Source organism: Eutrigla gurnardus (genome assembly GCF_963514095.1).
Source record: "Eutrigla gurnardus genome assembly, chromosome: 4".
Classification (NCBI taxonomy): domain Eukaryota; kingdom Metazoa; phylum Chordata; class Actinopteri; order Perciformes; family Triglidae; genus Eutrigla; species Eutrigla gurnardus.
In genome coordinates this window covers 21,174,202-21,201,164 of record NC_139918.1, presented here as the reverse complement: position 1 = coordinate 21,201,164, position 26,963 = coordinate 21,174,202, and the positions used below count along the sequence as shown (strand labels likewise).

General features: G+C 44.4%; 1 protein-coding gene across 5 annotated transcripts in view; it reads right to left on the bottom strand.

The window, feature by feature from the left end:
* Positions 1–26,963, bottom strand: part of mtcl1 (microtubule crosslinking factor 1) — a 68,999-nt gene that overhangs the window by 38,872 nt on the left and 3,164 nt on the right. For 4 of the 5 annotated variants that reach the window (XM_084007365.1, XM_084007367.1, XM_084007368.1 and 1 more), the window contains exons 2-6: positions 25,531–25,755; positions 24,873–25,031; positions 7,305–7,364; positions 5,583–6,965; positions 1,929–2,075 (exon numbers count right to left, since the gene is read on the bottom strand). In XM_084007365.1, the coding sequence (XP_083863491.1) occupies positions 1,929–2,075; positions 5,583–6,965; positions 7,305–7,364; positions 24,873–25,031; positions 25,531–25,755 (1,974 nt within the window). The remainder of the gene's footprint in view (positions 1–1,928; positions 2,076–5,582; positions 6,966–7,304; positions 7,365–24,872; positions 25,032–25,530; positions 25,756–26,963) is intronic. The other variant, XM_084007366.1, reaches the window with a different exon arrangement.

The window sequence follows — 26,963 nt, the reverse complement described above, 5'->3', positions numbered from 1 at the left end:
CCTGTCGGCCCAATGTCAAATGCAAATCTACAGCGCTAATCCTGCCATGTCCCCGCCGCTTTCCCATTCACTCATTCCACCTCGCAGATTACGCTGCGGCAGGAAGCACAGGGACACAAAGAAATCAACACGAATGTGCTTTTACTGTAGCGTTTATAGCAGAGCAGGGGGTCCGGGACCCCTAGGGGTCCGCAGAGTTACTGCAGGGGGTCCCCGAAATGATGTGATCCCAAACTTTTTTCTTCCAAAAATGTAAATATGTCCAAAAATAGACCTCAACATGAATACAACCAATAATTAGCAAATATAAATCTCCCTGTTTATGTTATATTATGTTGTGAAATTGTGATGTAGAAATGCCAATATAGAATTAAATATGAATCTGTCAATAATTATTATATTAATGGCCTACATCATTACAAAGTACTGTTATACATGGCACTATAGGCTGCACTATACATTATTATTGTCCTGGTTTAATAAGCAAAGCAATTTTATACGATATGTAATGGGGGGTCTCTCCACCGGGTCACTATCAGCCACCGGGTCCTTCGCTTGGAAAGCGTTGAAGACCTCAGGTCTATAGTAATGTAATGTGTCACATCGCTGCAGCCGGTTCTCTACATTTCATAACAGCGGGGCAATTTTCTCTATGAACACAAGCATGAGGCGGCGATTATGAATCACAGCATCCAGCAATTGTCGGTGTATAAAACAGCCGAGCCACTGAAGGGTTTAATGGAGCTGAGGCGTGCTACCACGTTACCACTTGCCTCTTTTTTTCTTTTTTTTTCTGTGCTTCCGGTGTTTTGTGACACTTCTGCATGAACTGCACTTTTTACATACATTTAATCTGCTGAGTCGAAACCATGACGGTGCAGCCGGTAGTGATGAACCGGTGCCAGAGGGCGTCAGCACAGAGTGCAGACTCAGCCGTGATACACTGTCTGTATGCCTAACAAGTCGAGATGCTGTAGCCGCGTGTGGCTGCTCTCTCACACTGTTTAAGAGGGCAACGAATCAGCTATAGCGTTTTTTTATGACACAACACACTATTTGAAACATTTGGTGCAATACATGCGCTAGAATTGCATAACTGCTCTTAACCCTGGAGTAGCTATACAATCTACTCTCTTATTGTTTCTTCCAAATCAAGCCCAAATAAACTAAAAGGTGGGAAGACAATGTTAAACCAAAAGCAAGTGAACCATAAATAAATAAAGATCAGTGGATGTGGGAGCGGATATTTAGTGTGGAAGTAGAGTGAGTGGAGTGAAATCTTTTTCATCATTACAGTGACTGTGGCTGGAGTGTCACTAGACATGACTGAGCTACCTTCTGTTCATTACCACCCAAATGCAAACTCAACCCAATGTATAGTTCATGAAAGGAGTGAGGAGGCTCCTTATGGCACAAACAGCATCAATATGATTGACTTTAAATGTGTATATACATGGAAGTACAGTAGATATTCCTCAGAATTGACCTGCACCCGTACATGTTATTAATTGCTTCACTGTAGTACAGGTCAAGTCCCATGGTGCACTGCTTCTCGGGCCAACAGATAATCCAAAAACAAACATTCTGTACCAACATTCACTCCCTGTGTGACCGTGATGTGACACATTTGTGCATTTTTTTAAAGCATGACTAAATATATATTCATTCACATATATCCCTGTTCAAATTTAATTATATTAAAAATGATATGCGTTTGGAGCATCTGCAGACCCTGCAGAGCTGTGTTTTAGTTCACCATGGGAAAGAAAGGACTTATCGCTCCAGCAGATTTGGCTTTGAATCCATTTGAATGATTAAAAACAGAGACCAGATTGATAGAAGGCCTGTGTGCAGGGTTTGTAGTGTGGAGGCAGTGTCAACTCAGTACCACAGGTGGAAGGGAGATGGAGGAGGGAGGAGGCACTGACCTCTGCTCTCAAAGCCAGGGGCCTGTGGTACCTAGTGAATCCCGTGGCTCCCCTGCTCTGGGCCTGGCCCCCACCCTGGCATTGGCTCTGGGGCTCCACGCCTCGCTCCTGTCCTAGACGCCACTCCAGCTCATCCCTCTGACCGGACTGTGAGTGACGTGGGGTGGGGAAGAGGAGGGAAGGGGGGCAGTGGGGGTTGGACGGTGGGTGTAAGGGGGATGGGTGACGGGTGCAGGATACAGGGGAGCAGGTAGTGGTGGTGGGTGAGGTGGATTGTGGACAAAACAGACAGGAGACAACAAACGAGGTGAGGGGACAAGGAAAGAAAGCGGGCGGGGACAACGAAACAAAAACAGAAACAGAAAATGGGTAAAGAATATAAGCAGAGGGAGGGGGAAATTAACTAACAGACTACACGGTGTGGAGGAGGCCAAACGGGCTAGAGTACGAAGAAAAGCGCAAAGAGGAAGACCAACTTAAAGATGACGGCGTATGACAGAGATGAGAAGAGAACGAGAATGAGGATGAACAAAATCATGGGCTGAAACATCTGGCGGGAACACAAAGAGGAACAAAGAGAGGGAATCGGGGGGGAAAGAATGCAAAACACTTGTTATGAAGCGCATGCAATGAGGGATACATGAATCCAAACCAATAGAGATACCACGGCAAAAAACTGCAGAGCAAGAGCTAGCACACTAAAGGTTTCCAACACATGCCTGTGCACAGCCGCGCGTGGCGTAGAAGCAGCCGGCTAAGGGGAGTTGCATCTCCAGCCTGCTTGATGCACATTAAACATTACAGGGTTTAAAATACATTCGAGGCTTCAGCCGAGCTTTAAGAGAGTGCCATGCTTGTTTTATTTGATTTCCTTCCTTGTTTGGGAACTTTATGCTACGGTATAACTTTCTACACAAGAGTGGAGGATTCACTGAGGGGGAAAAAACAGGAGCCACATTCTCCATACTATTCTATACTTCCAAATGTGGCTTAATAAAATAATAAATATAAACTTTAACAAGTTTTGTCAGAATTTCGAGATACCGGAGAGGTTTTTTACGCCTTACAAGTAAATAAAAATCTTGTCATTAGTGTGCACAATAATGAGAAAAACACTTCCATATTTATACTTTGAGCTCATAATTATCTTGTAAAGATCTCATACTTACAAGATCTGACTGAAACATCATATCATAAGATCTTTGGTCATCCCGAGATCTTATAATAGTGAGATGTATGAGATCATCTGATACAGCTGTAATTATTATGAGATAAATATATATTTATTTTATTATTATTATTATTAATATTTTTTTAATGATAGGACTCTGAGGTAGTAATTATGAGAAAACATCTCAGTTTTTTCCCCCTCTGGTGAATCTTCTATACATCTTCATTTTTAAAAATAGATTACATATATAAACACCCTACTCTTTGCTGCTGCAGTGACTATTTCTATTGACTTTCTTCCAAAGCCCTCAAGGGACGAGGGCCTTATTGCTTTGAACAGGTGTGAGTTGTTAGTGCAGCGGTTAGCTTTGACTAAACCACCCAGCTTCACCCGGACTAACCAGCAGAGGAGCAAAGCAGGAACAAATCCCTGGATAGACTCAGTATGAAGGCAGCTTCCCTTCCATTATCTCTACAAAGCAGATTGGGTTCTTGAAATGAGAAAATGTTTGCAGAGCTCTATGTTTTTTATCCCAATACGGCGGTCTGGCCAATTGGAAAACACACCCAAGATGTCTGCCTGATCGTGCAGCACAGAAACAATGAACCTGCTCTGGAAGAGTCCACCGCATGTTGACTTACGCTAAGCTGCAATCAAACCAGATAGCGGGAGGCCAAGCCAGCGAGGTTCTTCCACAGGAAACTCACACCATGCAACTCTCTGGGTTTTTCTTTATTAAACAGTGGTTATTTTAGAAAGTGCACACGATTTTTATGCTTCGTCTCCTTGGCAACACCAAGTTGCCAATCGGGCGTATGTGCGCGTGATCATTTGTGATGCTTTGCAAACATAATAGCTAAACCATGTGTGTGTGTCATAATGAGTCACACGAATGATGGCATGGTGTAGCCAAGCTGTAGAGAAAAGTATTGACTAAATGTCATCATGCATGCAACATGGCGAGAAAAGCCTTGAAAGAAGCCAAATGGAAGTAGCTGCCATCACTCCTTTTAGTTCTCCATTCATACCGAGCACCCTCTCAAGCACCCTCCTAAGCACCCTCCCTTTGGCTGACTGGAAGCAGGGCGGCTGCAGACAGTGAGTGCAGGGGGGAAGGAGGCAGGCGGGGCTGCTGGCTATGAGGATGTGCATGGAGATGCAGATGCGGATGTGGTGGCAGCAGCGGGGGGGAAGCGATGGCGGGTCGGGGGAGGGGTGGCGGTTGCAGCGGTGCCAGTGTGGTAGAGCTGGGTGGCTCATGTCGGAGTGGGGGTTCCTACTCGGCTGGCACTGGACGTCTGGGGGTCTCGGGAGTCTTTCAATATTTCCTCTTGAGGCTTTTAATTATAGGTTCGGATGTTTCAAGTCTATCTAACGTGTCTCATGATGCTCTGATCGCAGCTGTCTCTATAGGTGGGTGACCAATCCCATGCTTGGTTCCCATCATTGTCAAGGCTTATGATAAGTGACTAACTCCCCACCTGTTGAAGCACGTCTCCTCAGTAAGAAATAGGGGACTGTACCACTGTACTTGCAATTCATTTCAGCCAATATTGATGTGAGGCTTCAGCAGAGGGAGTTTAAATGAGGTCGGGCATCTCAGAAAGGAAACACTGTCCAACGAAAACCAATCTTTTCAAAGAAAACCATAATTTTTTCCGACAACTAATGTCTCTCTATTCGCTTTGGCTGACTTTAAAAATAGAGTTCTCCACCCATTTTAAATTGCATTCATGTCACAAAAAGAGAGATATTCTCTTTTTTTTTATTCCTGGTGTTCTTCTTCCTTGTCAAAACCTGGCACCTGCATTACCCAGAGGGCAACTCAATCTCATACGGGCACATGGACGTTGCATTAAGATAGACTTGAAACGATCCAAAACCTATCCTCAAAGCTGTTTGCCAACAACTTAATGAGATTGACAGGCAAGACTATGGATAGAATGTGTTCGACTAAAGATGCACTTTAATTAGAGCTGAGTGTTTGCACACGGTGCTGACTTAGGAACTCTTTGAGTTTAATTTGGCCTTCAATGGTCGACTAATGGCTGCACACTTTCAATCAAAACCAAAATTAATTCTCACATTTTGAATTGTCAAGTGTTTTTTTCCCCCTCGGGGCGATTTGTTAATTGACGGGACATCGCAGACTACAGATGTTTGTCTGCTGCTTTTGAAAGCAGTTAGCCATCTGGTGAGATGTTGTCTCGTCTCCAGCCTTTCATTCTTGCAACATGATATCCTCCGGACTATCAGACACTTTTGAGGTTGGATGCTAATAATTCTAATGTATTGGCTTGTTCTTCATTGTACTGGCTGACAGGCCTTCTCCTTTATTATCATTGTATTACTCTATTGATTGATATTCCCCCCCTTTTTCCAAAAGAATCAAGCAGCCACAGAAAGAAAGCATCTAAACATACGGAGCAATGTCCCCTTTAAAACAGTATCAAGGCCTCTAGAAGGTCATCCATTGAACTTACCTGGAAGTCTGTAACCAGGTCTCTTCCAAAGGTGCCGATGGGGGAGTCGCGGGACATGGAGGTGACTGTGGACAGGAAGCTGCTGGACTCTGTGAGGTTCGGCATGGGCGACAGATCGTCTGTCCTTTCTCTCAGCCCCTCCCCAACGTAGTCCAGCTTCTCCATGAAGATGTGCAGCTCGGTGCGGAAAGCCTTCATGCGAGTGTTGATGGTGTCCAGGACTTGGGTGTCCGCTTTGGACCCAGACGGCGCCCCTCCTTCCAGACTCTCCCCCGTCGTTACCAGCAGTCGGCCCTCAAAGATCAGGCTGTCGGTGTCGGTGATCAGACGGTCCACCGTCTTCCCGAGCCTTTCCGCCTCGCGCTTCACGTTGCTGAACGACTCCCTCTCTTCTCTCCTGCGGTTGGCCAGGTCGGTGGCGCTGAACTCGCTGCCGTCGGACGGCTTGATGCTTCCGAACCCTGAGGTGGTTGCCGTTTTCTCAAACATGTCCTCGGAGTCGCTCTCGCCTCCGATGGGGCCCTCTCTCTTGGGGTGGAGGAGAAGAAGTTGGCCTGCCTCCTCCTCCTCGGCAGCATCTCGCTGACCCGCGTCGCTCTCCGCCTCGCTGTCCCGAGGGCTGCCGGTGCGCAGGCCAAGGTGTGCCGCCAGGTCGCAGCGCTGCACGTTGGACATCAGCACCCGGTTCTCGTACTGCAGCTTCATCACCTTTCCGCTCAGCTCGTTGATCTGCATCCTGGCTGATTTAAGCTCCTCCATCATCAGGCCGCTGCTGGAGCTGTTGCCGTTCCCGCCGTTCCCAGGTTTGAATAAGCCCACCTCGCCGCCCTCCTCGCCGACAGAGGTACTGCTGGGGCCAAACTTGAAGCGATTGAGTTCGGACGTCAGCTGTCTGTTGTGGTCCTCGATCTCAGAGATGGAGCGGCGTAGAAGCTCGGCCTCCTCCTCCACGAACTGCAGATGGCGCCGCAGCTCGTTTGCCGAATCCAGCGCGTCGCCGCCGTATGGCGACGAGGGCATGCTGGAGAAGGGTTCCCGCCCAAAGCAGTCTCTTTCGTACTGGCAGCGGATGTCTTCGTTCTCTGCGCGCAGGCTGCGGTTCTCCACCTCCAGCTCCACTATCTTCCTGCCCAGGATGTTCGCCTCCTCCTCCACCAGCTTGAGCCGCAATCGCAGCTCGGCCTCTCGGGTGGTGTGAGGGCCGCCGCCGGAGCACTCGGCCAGAGGAAGGGGGCTGTCCACGTCCCCGTAAACCGACTTGTACTTCTGGAGCTCCTGCTCCAGCTCGTCCTTCTCCCGGCCGAGCTTCGCCATCTTTTTTCTCATCAGGCTGGACTCCTCTTTGGCAAACTGGAGCTGGCACCGGAGGTCTGCACTGTCCTCCTAGCGGGGCGATAGGGATGAGGGTGTCATGATTAAAAGCATAGGATCAAGCAGGTTAAACCTTGTTGACAACAAGCAGTTGGCAAGAGTACAGGAGTAAATGGTGCATTTGTTGGGGACTACTTTCTGTGGTGGACAAATCCACATTTGGTGCCCTAGTGAGTATTTACAGGAGCAGGATGTGTTTTGTCTTAATGAAGGGAGGTGGTAAAGCAGTGCAAGAGTGAGGTTCATCAATGCAATAACCTTATCATTTTTATTCATATAGAATATACTACTTCATGGTTGTGAATTCAGAGGAAAGGGACAAAAACATATTTTTAGATTTTGTTTTTTTACCTGACTGGTGGACTTCTTGTCTTTAAATGTTTCCCTGCTTCCTCGTCTCCTCAGTGCAGTCTGTAAACGGACAATGAAGAAGAAAACATGTGAAACATGTAATCATATACACTGTTATTAAATATATTCTCAGTGCTGCTGATAGAGAGAAACAGAACATGATATAAACCAACACACAGAACAGCAATGTGAATTCAATAGTGAGCATCTCTGCAGTTTAAGATGCTTTTGACATTTCCATATAAATGCCAGTGTTTTTACAGGCATGGACAATAACTGATGGTACAGCAGTGGGAGAAATACATTATGACCAGAAGAACATTAATCTATGTGGTTATCTGACTTAACTTATGTTGTCTTACTACTCGGACACTTATGATTTACGTGTGGTAAAGAAATTCATCATTCAGACAATTCTGCACGGCATTAAGTCCATAAATGATGATGATCTGTTGTGTCTTTTAAAAACAGAAAAATTATGTAAGATGCACCAGGGCGCTCTGGATCCCATCGAGAGCTCAGTGTGACAGACGTCTTATCCCGGCTCTGATTCAGTTTCCACGACGCGCTGGAGGCGAAAAAGCATCTGCCTGTCCAGCGGGGAAATCTGTCCCCTAGCTCATAGTGTACGAGGCAAAGCCCGGATAAAACAGGGTCCTCTGCACGCCAGCTTAGCCTCAGCGACCAATAAAATCATTCATTTCTATCACCACTTGCACTCACCATCGGCTGCAGCTCAATAAGAAAAGCGTCAAGAAGAGAGAAAGGAGGGAGAACATTAAGAGAGGAGGAGAGAGAGGGGAAGACTCCTATAAAATGTGAGTGCAGAGCTTTCAGATATGAACCTTTTTCCGGGAACAGACTGCTGCCCCGTCGTACTTATTTAAAGGACGATCAGTTAAGCCAAGCTCCTTTCTAAGGAGCATGACTTGATATAATATTTTCTGATCTCAGCGTCACAATCCTACTTCAACGTACTCTTCATATCACTTGTGATCTTTTTTAATAAGGCTCATTCATTATCTTACTTTTTTTGAATATATTCTAATGAACCTGCCTGTGAAATAGGAAGGGGAGCCAAATCTGAATGACTCGTTGAATCACATGTTTTCTGATCAGAGCAACCCACAGAAAAACTGATTGGGTTGTCTTATTTCATACTTTATGGGTTGGACGGTACTCAAGAAACCCAAATGTGTGGGCACTGAAAAAGTGAAAAGAAGTGAGAAACGTCACAACTTCCAAGAGCCTAAAGGTGACGTCTTTAAATGACTGTAAAATGAAAGACTGACAAAATCATCGCATTCGAGGAGTCGGAAAATGTAATACTTGCATTCTTAATTGATTAATGACTTGATACATTTAAATGAATGATTATCAAAAATGGTGCTGTTTAATCAATTATCTCTATAATTATTTTGGGATTGGTTTGTACACGCAAACAACGTCCAAGTCAATTCTTCAACGTCAATTCTTGCCGTTTTTATGCATATGAATCAATTGTTTTGCCACACGTTGCCACTTTAAGGATGAATTAAGCATTTTTGAATAGAGCTGAAGTTTCCTCAGTTGAGACCTCAGATAGTTCATCTATCATCTTCTATTACTTTGTACGAAGCAAACTCTGCCCTGTACAGCTGTTGCCAACCAAAATAGCCCTTTAGGACAGTGTGAATCATTCATGGCCGGGCGGCTGGAAAGTTTGAGGGTGAACCGGTTTTTGTTCGGAGCAGGAACGGCTCTTGACTCAGTAGCTGGCTCTGTGACAGGAAGTGAGCGCCCACTTAGAAACGGCACCAAAACATGAATATAACCGTACCATAGTTACGGAAAGAGATTCGCGACCTCTCGCTGACCAGTTCTGTGACACATTTGAACTTAAAACTTTTGATGATACATTTGCTGGAACACTCAAGGCAGCTTTCTTTTGCTGCTCAAAAGACCTTCCCTTGGGTTGAGTGTTTCCTCTTATTGTGCTCACGGCCTCTTTCTTCTGTGCTGGTGCATTCAAGCGCAGCAACCCACTGTGCTCTGAATGTGGGAAGGTTGATTTTCCCTTCAAAGGAAAGCCAACAGATTTATTTAGTCCCATATTTAAATTCAATTTTTTTAAGGGGGTGCCAAATAGTTACATGTTAAAGTAAATAAAATGTGAGTGACAAAACATTTCTTCTAGTTTACCTAGTTCACCAATATACAGATTATGGGTCATAGAACCCACTTCAGCCTTGGGAATCCTCTTCAAAACTATAATTGATTTTTATTTGATAAAGGTTTATTCTAGTTATTTATTCAAGACATGTAAGTGCACACCCGTCTCAGCTAGCCTCCCCCCCCTCTCCTGGTCCAGTCTCAGCTTTGTGTCTGTGTCAGTATCTCCAACACGAGTCGTGGTTTAATTCCCAGCCCTGGTGACAGAGCTAATCTCTCCGGGGAGACAGCGGATTAGACGGCATCTTGTGCAAAGCTCCTCACAACTCCAGACCGCCACAACCAGGGTTCCCTCTCTACCGTACACGGACGTCGATTCTGAGGCTCGGAGAAACAACCACGAGATCAAATACATCGTTTGAGCTAATTATGTTCCTATAAATTGAAATATACTTTCAGCTACAATTTCATGAGCCTCTCATCTTCTCTATATGCCGAGAAACTCTGTTTGGACTTTGGAGTTGTTACTTTCTCAGATGTAGCACGCTGCTCAAACGCTCAGCGGGTAATAACGTAAAGAGACACAGAGAGTTGCCCACTCATACTCCCACAGTCCTAATCACGGTGAACATTGTCAATAAGATTAGCGTTTCACAAAGCGGGGTCACATAAACAATGAAATCGGAGACGCGGAGGTTCAGCATGGATGTTGTAGCTGCAGGGACACAGGTTTGATCCCTGTAACAGATGGTGGAAACAACTAAATCTCCAGAGTCACCAATACTCTGACCCTGCATTTTGACACCTATTGCATGTTTATTTTTTTATTTTCTGTCCTCTTTAAAGCCCTTAAAAGAAAACTCCATCGATTTTGCATTACACTCAGACTTGCATTGTTCAGTCAAACTGAAAATGCAGCGGAACCACGCATTCTTATTCCCTGTGAAAACCCAGCGCCTACATTACCCATCATGCAACTTGAGATCCAGGTTTGTTAGTAACCGCTCATACTCACTACATATTAACATTATCTGAGCCTCCTGAGCATCTCTGCCTCTGAATGTTCGTCGCAAACACGAAAACCCTGATCAGCAACAAACATTCCCTGTTCTTTGTGATTGTATTTCTTCCACTTTAATACACTCATGCACATTAAAAAAAAAAGCACACAGGCACATCCTTCCCTCTCCATCATCATCTGAATGCTCCCACAAGCCTGTTAGCACGGGTTAGTGGCAGTCAGTCATGCAGGCTGGCGGGCGGCTCCAGCTGGTGTGGGAGCCGGGGCTCTAGTACTGGTGCGGCTGGTTTTACTCCCCTGGGTCTCTGCCAGCATGCGGGATTAGCGGATTGTAGTTACACAGCCGTTACCCTGCTGGGACTGAATGAACCGAGCACTGCGCGCCCCTACCGACTGTGTTTCTCTGGCCTTCTCCTGAACCTCCTTCATGGGCTGCCCGTCTCTTTCTACTTGGTCTTATCCCTCCACCCAGCCCTCATCCACTCCCTCCTCCGTTCTTTCACATCCCCATCGACATGTGACCCGTGACGGACTTCTGAAACGTCGGGGGGGCGGCTAATGGTTGTGGTTCCATCATTCTGTCTGAGTGAGTGAGGTCACTGCAGAAAACATCTTCAAAGGCCTCATCTATGGTGAGGATTCCACTGAAGTTTAAAGCTGGGGTAGATTTTACAGACTGCATTGTCTGTAGGATCATTCAGGGATGTGTATGACGTGTGTGACAGTGTGGTTATGTTCAACAGATTACTTCTCCATTGCTCAACACTGCACCATAATAAGTCGAGTGTCACAAGCCATCCATTAGGGTGTGTGTTTTTTAGGTGTGGAACGGATTGTGGCATCCATTAGTGTCACTCTGGGGAATATATTCAACGGATGAGTAAAAAGCACATCGTTCAGTGGGCAGCGTTGTCTCGGCGGAGCTCTGCTACTGAAAGGCAGACACGCTGCCGCTTCAGTCTCACGACATGATATTGGAAAAAACAACGTGTTTGGGAGGGAAAACGAGAATATAGTGCACTCTGCCACGCCTGTTTGCGTAAGGCATTTTTGGACCGAGTGCTGGATGACATCGCACAGTGACATCACAAAGAAATCCCAATGTGGGGAGGAAAACTAGTTGAGGGAGGAGTAGGAACGGGAACATGGCAAGTGTATTTTCGGCAGCATCTGTAGTCAACAGCTTGGCCTATTTATGATTTTGCTTGAAGTCCGTAACACAGCGCAGAGAGGGGCGTCTGGCTCTGGTAATGGGATTTAGCAGGAAGTGGGGTGTGAACAGCGAAACGGGGCGGGATGGAGGGCTGGTGTGGGAAGGGGGGGGGGCACAAAAGGAGCTGCGATAGGCCGCTGGATGCAGATAAACTCCTTCTCAGCCCTCACAGAGGAGCCTAAGACTCCAGCACAACAGAATAAATATCGCTCACCCGGCGGCAGAGCTCAGAGAGATAAGTCGCTATGAAATGTTTAGAGGCAGATTATATTAGTGAGATCTGGATGAATGAGCGCTCAATCTGGACTGTAATCCCCTTCAATAGATTAATTAATACGGCAAAACACACTTGAATGAATGCATATGAGTGTCAAACGCTCTCGTTTATCATTTAATTTAATTTCTCCTCCGTCCACGTTCGGACGCACAAGCTGCTACACCGCCATTCACGGCGCCGTGTTGTTGTTTTATTCATAAGGATGATCAATCTTTGGCTTGCAGCACCTGCAGGAGGCCTGCACGGTCTAAATATATTGCATCTGGAAATGCTCCATCAGCCAAACACGAGCCATGCACCCCCACCGGAACTCAATTTCACGTTGAGGACGGTGCACGAACCCCCCCGCACTCATAACAGCGAGGCCCCTGTGAATAGCGGTGGTGGTGATATTTCAAAAAGCTCTAAACCAATCAAAGCTAACTGAATTAAAGTAATCCAGTAGAATGCGCTGCTCGGTCGGTGGGCACACGTGTGTTTGTGTGCACACGTGTATATCTGCAGCCATCACTCTCCCACATATGTCTAACAACGTGTGGGTGCATGTGGGTTTTTCTGCAGCCGGTGTGCTTCATTGTCCGGCTGCATGCGCGTATGAAGCCGAGCTTACGTACATCTGCCCGGGTGTGCATGTGTTTGGCAATGAGACAGGCTGAATGCAGCACTCTCCGAGGTCACTTCAATGTCAGGCGGTCCCCGGCGGATATGAGCATCTTGTAAACAGACTCTGGCCTCTCTATCCCGCCTGCATCTTGACATCAATAGCTGTCCAGAGATCGCTTTCCACCTCTGTGGTGAATGTAAAAATGCTTACCGTTAGAATGAAGAGAATTTTGCTTATGAGTCTCTGTCTGTCGGTTTTGTGGGAAGTCATAATGGCAATATTTTAACCTAAAGTGCTCATTTTTGGAGGGAGGCAACAGAAAGTGGAGCAAATTGGTGACTTTATATATAGCAACCAAAGCCATTTATCTTCAAAAACCCTCATAGTGTTTCAAATCACAAAAGACGTCCAAGGATTTTTGAGAACAGCAAAGAACATAATTCGGTAGTTAGACCATGAAACTAACTCCGTCTGCTTTCTTCAGTCGATTTATAAATTCCATTTCGATCGACATCTCCACAGCAGAGTGTTTCCAACCGTGGTAAATGTGCTGGTTTGTGTGTTTTAAGATATTCCAACACATTACGTTTTATAAATATAGAAAATGCATCGCTTAATGCACCACAAAGCTGCTCCGGTCAAACTTTCTGATCATTTGTTCTTTAGGTTAATTTTTCCGGATCAAATGTATTTGTCTGGGAATTTACTGATGTTTCACCACTGGTTTAGAAGTCCTAGATATCAGATGATTCTTCCAGTCTGAAAAATCTTTCCATGATATTTCTAACTTGTGAAGATATATTGGAAACTAAGTGAAGTGAAACATAAGCTACCTAATCTTGTTGATGGACATAAAAACATAATAATAATAATAAAAAAAATGCCGACAATAACAAACATCTTTGCATGGTAATGGCCGCTTTTACAATAAACAGATGTTATATGAAATCTCAACAGTGCTGCTATTCTTGGTTGCCTACTAGAGACCTGAAGGTCATAAAGCAGTTGGAGAAAACATGAATTCTCTTAGGATTCGGCATCGGTCGCTATAGCGACCGATGCTGACATGAACAGGTTATACGTCATCCTGTGCTGCAGCATGCGCACAATCTGTGTGTGTAGAAGTTAATGCCTGTGTGTGTGTGTGTGTGTGTGTGTGTGTGTGTGTATCTGCAGGAGGTTGTGTATGATCAGCAGAGGGTCACTCCCATACTGAGGCCCTGACATCAGTCTGGGGCCCGACGTGCATTAAAGTGCAGCACAATAGACCTTTTATGGGGCGTGTCGCTCCCGCTTTACAAATCTCCCTGAACAACCAAACAGCCTGGCATGCCGCCTGCAGAAAATAAGATGCCGCTACGCCAACTGGCGCAAACCAGAAACGCCGCACAGAAGACACAACGTTAGGGTGGAATGAATAGGAAGAAATCCAATAGGTGTATTTCCTGCTCATCCCCAGAGCGGTGTTGATGCTTTGCGCTGGTTTGAAATGAAACAACAGGATACGGTAATCGGCTCCTAATAATAATTAGCAATGTTCTCAATTAGAGGATGAGGACTAAACAATGACTGTGAATCGGGTTGAACAGTCATTGTGTGCGCGAGTGCGTATTGCACACATGATATATTAACTTGCAGGCAAACTGGTTTTCCAAAGCCTCCAGTGCTTTGTGCTGAATCGGCAGATTCATGGGAAAGAAGGGGGCAGGAGAGAGGTGAGGCTACGCTTTAGTGAGTGCTGCCATTAGCAGGTTTAGCTTCTATTAATGTATAATTGCAACCAGCTCCGCCTCAAAGTCCCTTCATGACAGTGTGTGACCTGTACACATAACTCAGCCTACGCTAATAAGGAAAAGAAGAGGGTTTGATGTCTTCCAATCTTTCTTTAGCTGATGATTATCATCTCGGCTCTAGATAATAATCATTTCAAGGAGGGTTATGACTCCCTTCTTGTCCTCCTGTCATATTGGGACCCGCTCCACTTTATCTTGTGGCCCCATATAGATGGCTGGGTTTGGGAACCGCAGATCTGTATTGATGAGCTGCCATTTACACCATTGTTTACTTGTTTCTTCTGCTAGTACTCTATTTATACAGTAAGTAGACCTCTGTGTATAAAAAACTGCCTTAATTAAATACAAATGCTTTATATTGCTATTAATTAAGATGTTAGAAAGCCGTTGCTGTATGGTTGTAAAAGTGCTGCACAGTCATACGCTGCACTGGTTGGTTGCCCTGTGAACAGTTGTAAAGCAGGACATCTTCTCACAGTAATTAATGACCCATCGTGTAGCTGTGCTGCCCATCACCGGCTGCCATGGTAACGGATGTTTCGAGGCGAATTGAAAAAATCCAACCTTAGAATAGACGAGGAGAAATGGATTCTTTAACACAGAGGATTAAGAAATGAACTCAGCGTTATGGATACTGTTCCATATGCAGCTCTTGATATTCCACAAACAACGCAACTAAACCTTAAATCGCAGAAGATCCGAGGAAAAACAATACAACACGTATAACTAACATATTGTTCATCTAAGTTACTCAATATACATATATACGTATAGCAACGCCATCATGCAGAAACATACCTAAAACCTACTTTGACCGAAATTTTAATGTTCAGATTTGAATACATGGAATATCAGAAAGTATAGAATGATACGCAAACATAATAATGTCAATTATTTGCAATATATTATCCCACGAAATCAGATCTTTAGAGTTTGGGATGCCTTGAATTTTCACCAAACACTGTGGCTTTAAAGTGACAGACCACATGCAGATGACAGACCACAAATAGCGAGCTGCTGTGGGCCTGATTTAGTCCCGATGTGGCTCCGTGAAGGAGCCGGCGGTGGAGTCTAACAGGGAGACGGCTCCCTGACTGCTAGAGGTCAGGAGAGGGAAGTGGGGATTGATATGGTGGTTATAAAATAGACATGAGGAGATGGTCCGGCGAGTACATTTTGAACTTGCTGAGGTCGACTTTCCCGTATTGTGACAAGGTTGTGAAAGATTTGAATAAATATTATTTTCATGACAAAAAAAAAAAGCCTAAAACTTTGAGCTTGTTATTCACAGGATGGAAAAGCATCTGTAACAGCAAGTAGACACACATGAAACCAAAATTAAGACTAAAATCTTTAACATGCATGCATGCAATCTTTAACATGGGTTAAAGTCTGACTGACTTTTTATCAAAAGAAAAGTGTAACTTTTTATGTCTATATAGAGATCGATCCAGGTGTCAAGTATCCTAGCTGAGCATAAAGGCTGAAGGCAGGGGGAAACAGTAAGGTAGGCTCTTTTTAAAAAAATGACCTCCAACACCTCTTGAATGTGCATTTTTGACATGTTGTATGTCATTTGTTTAACCTCCACAGAAAAAAAAAAAAAAAAACAATTTGCTGAGTCTCCTCGTTTCTGTGAGGTTGCAAGACAACCAGCGGAGCTGATGCACATTTGTTAGATTACTGTACTGTGAAATCTGATTCTCCTGGTCTCCAGCTACGCTAAGACAATTGCATCGTGGCTGTAGATTGGCAGCAGGATGCAAACCTTTTCTTTAATAAAGTGAAAGGACAGTGTCGGTGTAGCAAAAGCCTAAAGGTAAGAGAATTTGAACACCAAAACCATGAAATATGAATGAGCGGCCCGATTCCCCCCTGCACAGTTATCACATGGCCCTCGGTGAAGCCGGGGGACCGTAGTGTCAGATCCCAGGTGGGAATGTGCGTAACGATGAAAGAGCTGCAGGACGCTGCTTTAAAAGAGGGTGCCGACTCAGCAGAACGCTTCCCGGGGGAGAGGTAGGTGACAAAAAAAAGACAAATCAATAAATCTATAAGGCATTCGCTTCACCGCTCTGTCGGGAGGTCATCTAAAACACTTCTAGTCTAAAAAGCCTGCAGTTCACACCCGTGCCTCTAAGTTCACTCTGAATTCAATGTGTCACAAGAGTCACACCCGTTTGTGGAGCAACACTAAGAGCTATAAATGACAGCGTGGCTCAGGCAGGCCGGGAGGGAAGGGAAGAGCTGCTGTGTCGTCTGCCTGCACACTCTGCAGCAGGATGCCGAGTATTCTGGGATGGCACACTGGCAGCGGGCCAGCGGTGTGTAATATGCATAAATAGAGAGGGGGGGGCCGCTCGGCGAAGGCGCATGTTGTTCTGCTCTCATCACGACGCACGGAGGAGACGGGGACGGTCAGAAAGCAGCGGTTGACTTGAGCCGGGGGACAAAATAATGCTGACGAATTACAAGTGGAGAAGAGATACTACATCTCCCGTGCTGCTCCTGTCATAACAAAAATCACCGGCTCAGACATGCAAAAAAAACAAAACATGGATCAACCTTTTTTTATATAATGCAACCTGTCTTGAACCAGTTGGTGCAGCTGAGATGAAGAAGTTCTTTTTCAAAGGAGACTTAAAAGGATAAAGCTGGTCATTTCTACATTTAATTAATTTGGAAGAGCAAAGCCACATGAATGTATCTCTCCGTTGATGAAATATAAATAGATGTATTCTACTGCTGATTGTTTAATTTTGGGGTATCACTCAAAAATACAATATAAGAACAGTATGATAGAATTGTTTTATTCGCTTGATTGTCGGCTCAGTAAACTGTTGGACAAAGGCGATGTCTAAAACCACTTCAAGTCAACGTGCAGTTGTTTTCACGCAGTATTGTCCTCTTTGTTTAGTTCTGAGTATTTCACTGTTTCTGGATTTTCAAGGCTTAAATAAAAGGTCTGAATGAGCCTACGTGGTGCAGTTAGAAAGTGAGCTAACATAAGCATCTGCTAATTTCTCTTTCTTTGTGACTAAAAGGCGATGATGATGTGTGACTTAAACCTGGGGGGAGAAATACTCCACATTTGAAGTGAAGTTGGTGTGGAAGAAAATGTGGTAGGGCTAGTTAGGCAGATAGCTGTTGGACTGTGACGGAGCTGTGGAGTATGTGAGCGGGAAGGAGGAAGTCATGTCCTGATAGTTTCACGTACTATCAGTGTATCCAGAACCTGATATATCACATTTCTCACCAACATTACACCTTCAGACATCCCATATAAGAAACAGAGCTTTGTCAGGGGTCATGATTAATGAGAACGTAGAAAGATCGGACGATTGAACTCACCAGATCGAACGTCGTTCAAGCGTGACGGCGGAAAAAACACAATAAGCCTATTTAGTCTGCGCCCTATCTGATTGTTTCTGCAAACAGCCTTCTCAAGATGGCTGCCGGGCTTTAATTAAGCCTTTATCTGCAGCTTATTATCCTTCAGCCCGTGATTAGCATCTAGCTAGGGACTTCAGCGATTTCTAAAAATCATTCGCTATCAATATTAAGCACAAGTGGAGTTGTTTTTTCAAGAGTCTGGAGTCTTCATTATGTGATCGCTAAGTATGAGTGTGTGGTAATAAGGCAGTGTTTAATAAAACCGTATAACTGTATGACAATAAACTCTAATCAGTCTTTCTGGGACTCTGGAGCCCGGATCCTCCCTCTGGACCCCAGTCATGTTTCTACTGCTGGCTAATGGGAACCAGACAACAGAGCATTATTCTCATCTGTGACAGGAGCTTGGATGGGATGAGGGTGTGGGAGGGAGGATGATGGTATAGAGGGGGGGGGGGGGGGGGAGTGGACAGCGGGGCTGTCCAGCTGGCTGATAATGAGGCCGTCCTCACCCCCGCGCCACTTTCCGCCACCCAGTACTTCGCTGCCCCCCTTGTGTGTGTCAAAAGGTTCACAATGGGTTGGTAATAAGAGGGAGGGGCCGTCGCCTCTGCACACATGCCTGTCTTTTGTGGCTTGAAAGTAGTAGGAGTGGAGCCAATAAAAGATTTGAAAAAAAAAACCGGCTCATTACCGAAGGCCAGCGAGAACCACTAACATTGCAAATGAGAACGAACTATGAGCTCAGGTGGCAGCGAAGGCCCGCAGCGATCTAGAGGGCCGTTACCTGCACTTGTTCTCGCTCATCACAGGGTCGGTCTCCGTAGGCGGGGCCACCACAGTTGACCCTCTCGCTGTGAAACTGATTAGTACTATGAAAGGAACAAGCATCTAACCCACGTCAAAAAGTAGCTCAGATTTTCTCAGTTCAGTGGAAACAGGGAGGACACCTATAATAAAAAACACAATCACATTGAGATGTATGCATTCATTAATATTTCAAAACCTCTGAACAGATGTCTTCTCTCCTTGCAATTTAAATCTGTTTTCTAGCTTTATGCTTATGTAAGCACTTTAGGTGAGTTGGATATTTTCTATTATGTTCCGTCGTCGTATTTGTTTGTTTTCAAATTAAAAACATAAACCTTCCGACACCACTTTTGCAAATGTGTTTGTTCAACAAAAATATTAGTTTCCCACCGTCTTGCATGACTGCATCATGTAAAAATAGCATAAAGCAGCGCTTCTATTCTTTCATTTTTGCAAATTAAGATGATGCTCTTCTCCTTCTCACAATCATACGCTGGAAATTCCTAAATGACCCATGAATGATTGTTTACCTGAGGAGTGTTAGGACACAGGATTTTTAAATTGCATTATAGTACAACAAAGAAACAAGAAGATGGGATTATTTCCCAAAACAAAAATGATTGAGAGGAAGTAGAAGATGTGGAGGAGAGATGAGATTTACTAAGATCGCTACAGTAGGTCACGGTTTTTGTTGTAGTCTTGGAGTGTAACAAGCTGTGTAGGTAGGCCTCCGTCTTCATCACTGCCTCAACAGCCTTCCACTTCTTCTCATCTTCGATAACAAGCACGCTTCACTTCAGAGAAAAGCACGAGTCTATATGCTTCCACAATGCTCCGATCCATGCTGCTTCATCAGCTTCTATGGAGAAAAGGCTCAGGGGATCTCCCCCATGCTGCTTCCATGAGCACTATATTGCCCAAAATAGAGCACTTTGAGTGTGATAGAGAACTCAAAGGTACTGCGAGCTTGACCAAACTGCTCTGTGCTGTTTCAGGGAGCTCATGTGCTCTTGGTTTTTATTTTTATTTTAAAGAAGCTAAAAGCATGGTAAGATGTGTTGAAAATATAGAGTTGCTGTTGTTATGTGTAGGGCTGGCTATGGTTTTACATGTCGACACCATAGGGTGAGTCGTGTTGTTACCAGAGTAACATGTTTTATAGGCAGAATCAGTAGGATTTGCTGTGTGTGGTGGAGCATGTGTTGACCCTGCCTGTATTTTCTTAGTTTGCTAATTTGCCGGGACATTTCTCTATAAAAGGCGTAGCTACTGGGTATCAGATCGTCCAGGAAGATGCTGCATTAATGGCAGACGCAGCCAGAAAAAAAAGAAACCCACAACTATATTGAGACAAAACCACCAAAAAAAGTTTGCTCTAAAAAGAGAATGAATCTGAGGTTGGCTTTCAATCACTGGTGAGCAAACTAACCCCCAAAAATCTCAATATTTTGAACATTTTGTTCCTGTTCTTCATGACATAGAATGTGATCTTCTTCTGAACGAGCCTGACTCCTCCTCTAGTCTTACTAAAGATCTGTGTTGATGCAGCCCTGTATCACTGCTGCTGCTGCTGGCCAGAACATGGTGACACCCCTCTGTGACTCAGACGACATCTGACCCCTGCCACATCAAATGAACTCTTTTAGATCATCGGACTACAGTGGACCTCACTGAGTCCACACACACACACCCCGGAGGTCTCATCTATAAACAGGGGGGCGCACACTTTTTGACACAGAGGGTCTACACTGAACATGTGACTGGGTTTTGATTATTCAGAGATCTAACAAGTAGTGCTCCTAGTTAGAAATGGGGCGTCCTAAGAAGATAAAACACTTCAGCTGACATACAATAGTTTCAGGAAGAGATGAAATGAAGTTCATTAAAAAAAATGGGGAGATTTTCACCATTTCAAGCCTCTCAAATGCAAATATTCCATGCTTAACTTTTTCTTACGGCAAATTGAATGTACTTGGTTTTTGAATAGTTGTTTGAACAAAACAATTAATGAATCAATTAACCAATTACTTGATTAACCGCCAAACTAACACAGTTAAAGCTACATTGTCTTTGGTCACCAGGAGCAGAAGAACTCTAGCAAAGCTAGCAGACACACGCCTGACATAACTAACTATTAAGAGTCAGATTTCTGTCTACTGGATAATTATAATAAACATTCATATTTATAGGTGCCTTTCTTGGCACTCAAGGAGAATGAATATATATATATGATTATATAAGTCCAATATTCACTCAACCAACTCCTGGGAAAACAAGATACGAAACATGATATGTTTTTGGGGTCCAAGGAAAACCAAGCATGTAGGAACGAGCTCCTTGATTTTATTTTAAGCACTTTGACAAATATCATGACTGGCCTTCTACATGAAGTTAAATGGATGAAGCATTTTACCAGCTTTGATGGTTGAGCTGGTGCTTCAAATGAAAATTAAATGTGAAACACAGTCAAAGATTGTGTTCATGTCTTCCGATGTGTTTTGGAATTTCCTTTAAGATGTGTCTGAAGACATTTAAAGACACACTTTGAATGCTGCAGGATGTTTGAGGATTCTAAAGTGGCAGCGTTGACGCTTCGGAGAATTCAAACAGTCCCAAAACATGTTCATATGGAGGAGGAATTTCATCTTTCAGGGGTTTTAGACTTCAAAAGGATGGCACTTCACAATTATAACACATCACTCCGGGGTTTTATGCAGAATTGATGATTTCCCCATTTGTTTTGTGTCTGTGAGAGTTTGCCATCAAGGGAACGGTGTCATGGTCGTGTTTGAAATGTTGATCTAACCTTTTGATTTCCCTTTTAATTTGAGTAAAAGATGAACATCATATACTGAAAAAGTTGAGGTCTCAACCTGAATACCAGTGATATTTTATAAGCAGCCACCTTCTTCTTTGTGTAAATGGAGATTTCCCAGCGCGGCGGTAAGCTTTATGTGGATGCGTGTCACTGCAGCAGATTTCAACTTACAGCAGAGTCCCTATGCTGCTCCTCTCCTCACGCCTGCTCTTCCTCCCATTGGTGGAGTCAGACACCAGATATTAACTAGGTCAATGAGATTCCTTCACACTCTTTCAACGGGGAACCACAGCGGAGGAGAGGAGAGGGGGAGATGTGAAGGAGAAACGAGAAGCGGAGAAGAGAGGAGGAGAATCTTCTTCAAAGCCCAAAACGCTTCTTCTGCTGTGAGCGAGAAGTGCTCCGACATGAAACGAACCACGTCTGCACCGACTCTCGCTCAAACATGGCCGACGATGGAGGATGCAGGCAAGCCCCTCTCGTACCTTTGTAGTCGTGAAACACGGCAACAAAAGACTTGAGGTTGGGGCAAGTCCTGGAGAGACCCGCTATTCCTATTTTTACATACAAATGCTGCCAATACGCTGACTAACACACCAGGGCTGAAGTTTCCGATGTTCAGACTAGAGGACGGCTATTTTACATTAGAGGTGCTGCTGGGTGGCAAATTGTATTACCATTAGACTGAGACTGTTACCCCCTGTTTCCAGTCCTGATGTCAATCTAGGCTAACTAGCTGCTAGGTGTGGCTTTAACCAATTCCCTGGTTCCATTTCTCAAATGTGAGGACATAATCCTTTTCTTATTTTTCCAAAGTGGCGTTTTGAAATTGCTCATTTAGTCCAATTAATTTCAAAGATATTTGATTTACAATGACATCCTAAAAATAAACAGCTTTTTTAATCTGAAAGGATACATTGATTTTCAAAATAATTGCCTTTTTTGGTCATTTGAGTAATTGATAAATCAACTATATTATTTGACCTGTTTTAATATCAAGTGTTTGATATAATACCTCCAAAATGTGTTCTAAATAAGTTGACGTCTGCTTTTTATTGTCTGCCGTTCTCAGGCCGAGCTGATGTCAAGTCATTGCTTCTGTATGTCAACAAGCGCAGCGGAAAGGATTATCATTTTTTGCCATAATGAAAGATGAACTCATCACAGGGACAGAGAGCACCTAATAAATCACCTGATGCTCGTGTTATGCACGTTGACATTTCATTAGTTCCATTTCATTACACGTATCAGTGGGCCTTTCTTCAAATGTCAGAGGAATGACAAATCTCTCCACCAATCATTGTTTGCCTTCAGACTGACCACAGCAGCAGCAGCAGCAGCAGCAGCAGCAGTTTGCCCCTTGGACTGATATTGTAACAGAGGCTCCTGTCAACCAACACTCCTAAACTGTTGAATATTAGGTCTGTAAGCTGCGGAGCTGCGGTCGTATTACAGGCAGACAGCCATCTGACTACTGACTACAGCCACTCTATCTTTTTTTCACGCTGTTTTATAACAGGGCTTATTGTTCCCATCTCTTGGCCAGAGTCACACTGTGTCGCCTCCGATAGCAGGAAAGGGGGCACAGGGAGGGAACGGACATTAAAAGCCAGAGATGTCTTAACTATCTGGGGTCACCTGCCTGCTGCGGTGGGAATGTTTGTCAGGGAAAGTAACCACTTAACATTTGGGTCACAAATGACGAGGCCTTAATTTAAGCAGAAAGGGAAAAGAAACAAGAATGTTTTCCAGTTGATCCACATTCTTATCAGTAAAACAGGCTCCTCCCCTCTCTGAGGTTTATCTCTGTGACGGAGCAACTCCAAGGGCAGAGGGTAGATTCTCAGATTCATTAATTAAAAGCATCCCCGAGTGTGTGTGTAAATGCTCTTATCATCCCCTGCTATCAACAATAAAAAGTATAAACGGGTCACCCGCTGTGCATTATGGGTTTCACATGAATGAAAGACTTTCAAAATGAGTACATGGTGATTATGCTGCAGGGGAAATTACCAGACAGAGAAACTGTGTATTTCAAATGAAGAAAATGAAAATATCGAGGTGCTGCATCACAAACTAACTCCGGTAAGGAAGCAAGGAGGAGTTGGGGTGGGGGGGGGCATGGCATCACGTGATGTTGAAGTGCAGATTCAGAGAGTCTTGTGTTTTTCTGGGGCAAACCTCGGAGGAACACACACACAAAAAAATCTGCAATCATTTGCAGCAGCCGCTATCTCCGCCTCTCTCTCACTCCCTCGCCTGTTTCTCTGTGTACAAGACGATTTGTGTCATCCCGTGTTCCTTTGTGTCGCAATACAAGCAAATAATCACCACCCGTAATGCAACTGTGGGGCAAAAAACAGCAGCCCACGAACCAATGCTAAAACTAACTAGTCTGTCCATTTGCCAAAAGAAAGCTGCATCTCCACACCGACTGGTCTGGTATTAGCCTACTTTCTCTTCGCTGCCAGACGGCATGTTACCTGCCGAGGTCAAAATCGATTTAGTCTAAGCAGCTGAACCCTGGCAGCACTGAGAATAGCCTTCACTCATGTCATTCCCTGCAAGAAGACATCACTTCAAATACTCTCCACTGAGCGACACGAGAGTAGCAGTAACACAAACGCTCATAGACAAAGTCTGACTTACATGTGTCTGTACATCCAGAGCTACGGTGAAGTAAAAAGAAGTAAATATAAAGTAAATGAAAATCAACAGAAATGCAGACGATTCTATAATGAAAGACTAATTCATTAACATACAATTAAAAGTGTCCTGAAAGACACCACACTCCAGCCAATCATCACTTTTCCTCAATGCTGCCCTACTGGATATGGGAGAAGAGTTGCCTACTTTTAGCGTGTTTTTCCACATTAAGGCTAAAGGAGGAGGAGCTGTGAGGTTGGTAGCAGCTTCAGGTAATATTGGTAGTACTAATACTGTAGCTCTATGTAAATATCAGTAGTATTCCAAGAGTGGAGGCATCAAACTCAACATATATTCTGCAAATATTCTCCCAGAATTAAGCCGACGTGCTCATATTGTTGCAAGGCTTTAAAAATATAACGGCACAGAAAGCAGTTGTTTTGAAAGGGCTGTCATGGAGCATTTAAGTGATTGATAGACTTAATTTACTGCAGAGACCCTGCTGATCAGGCCGGTGATCTGCATTGATCTCCCTGTTTATATGCGGGACGTCAGTAGGCCCCAATATTGACTCGTATCTTGTGGTACAATGGAGATTCATCCTGTGCAAACTGCATAGTCTCCAACATTGTTCTGTTTTTTTATAATTACATCCACCACGGTCGTCACACTGCTTTTCTGATAACTACGACTCCTAAGATTACGTCATTTCATTGTGTGTCTGACAATTCTTTGGATTAATGACGAGCATCTCCCGAGATAAAAACGCAGCTTTGTGTACATGGAAGCAAAAGGTTATCGGAGACAGCCTCGTCATAACATCTCCATTATCATCCTCTCACCTCTTTGGTCCTCTCCATCTCGTTGTGCAGCGCCTGTTTGGAGATCTCCACCTCGATGATCTTCTGTCTGAGCAGCTCGTTCTCGTCGTCAGCTCTGCTGCGTTTGTCCTCCACGCTCTCCAGCTCGTTGTGCAAACGCACCGACACGTCTTTGGCCACCTGAGATCACAGTTCAGTGGATCAGTACAGTTCAAACATAAAACACACTATCACAACTTAATACCAACGTCTTTGAGATGATGTTTTAAAGGTTTCGCAGGTTGTAATGATAAGAATATTAATATCAAATCGTAAATTGCATCTCTTCTGACTCCTTGCATCATTTAAACGCCCATTTATCTCCTCTAATAGGTGATTTAGTATTGAGTATTTTTATTTAAACACAAGAGGCTAAAAATATCAGTCTATCCAAAGAATAGGTGTGCTGTTAAATGAGCTCTGAATCACCTGTTTGACCCGTCATGACAGTTTGAATGTGTTGTGTATGTCTATGAACAGAGCTGCCTCGGGATGTGTAAGCTGGCACAGGATTGTATTCTATCACATCCCATAATATCATATACTCTTTAACATTGAATGAAAGCACAGTAAATAGTTGGCAGCAGTGAGCGGTCCACCTCTAATACAAGGACACAGACAAGGACGAGCCGTCACAGACCTTCAGGTCCTGCTCCAGACTCCGGAGCAGCTCTCCGTCCACGTGGCCCGTCTGCGCGACCCGCAGGCTCTTCTGCTCGGCTTTCCGCAGCCGATACTGCAGGATGCGGCAGTTCTTGTTGGAGCGGTCCAGGTCCCGCCGCAGCTCCTGCAGCTGGTAGACCTCCTCCTCCAGGTAGCTGTCTCGCACCTCCTCCATCTCCGCCCGCAGCTCGTCCACTTCATCCTGAGAGACACGCAGAGGAACACGGGGACGGAAGCTCAATACCACAAAAAAATGTCAAAGAACTTTAATGTACTACAGCTATTACAGAGGAGATGCAGTACAATATAACCCCAGTTGATTATACTTTGATGTGACATCACTAGTGGGCTCTAAGCATCTGATCTCTTGGGTTGGATGTATTCTCGCATATTCATATCGACATGCAACAAGCCTGCCTTGATGGAGGCAAGATCGTACTACGATGGTGTGTTTGGTGACCTCGATGCTGTCGGGTTTAGAGATGCAGTTATCGTTCTTTTTCAGTCCCGAAACCGACGGCTGGGCTGTGGGTTATCGGCCGATAACAAGTACCAATGTGACACCAGTGTTTTATTAATACGCTGCATGCCTCACTGTGTGAAGGGACTGATCGTTATTTTATGCCCTGACGTAGACTTTGTAAAACGAAATGTGACAAATAAATACATAGATAAAAATGAAAACTTCGTAAAAACAGCCTTAAAATGATTTAAAATGACAATTCAAGTGAAAACCTTTTTAGTTAACTTAAACAGGAATTCCAGGGTATAATGTGTAGAGAATTGTACATTGTCACCAGTATCTAATCTGGCTATCTGAGCCAGTATTGCCTGATATGGGTGCACCCATTATCTGTTTGCCTCCATCCTGAGGAATCAGTTTGCTCTGTAGATTTCCCCTGGGACAGATATTCAAAGGGTTTGACCGGCACATGATGAAAAGACAACTGCGTGCTGAAGGGAGGGGGGTTTGGGGAGACTGTGTCAATTAATGAAAACTAAATCCATCCTCATTTGGAAAGGCACAGAGCCCATTGTTTGGAGCTAATGACCTTCGCCCAGGGTCGGACCAATCAATGGCCAGGTTAAAAACAGAGCCAGAGGCAGGGCAGCGTCCTGGGACGAGATATATTCACTGGTGTTTATGGGGAGTGCGTCTACCGCTACTTAGCCATCTCTTCAATGGTGTTGAGTGTGGAGATCTTAACTGCGCAGTGATTAATTGATCGATATTTCTCTATACTCTGGGAAATGGCAAACAAGTTGTGAAAAATATCATCACAACCATGGATGACGTCTTTATAGATGTTGTTTATAACAACCATCAGTCCAATGGTAGATAAGATAATCAATTTGAGATTAACTAAATAGAAAGAAAAGCAGCTAATCCTCCATTCGAGGAGCCAGATT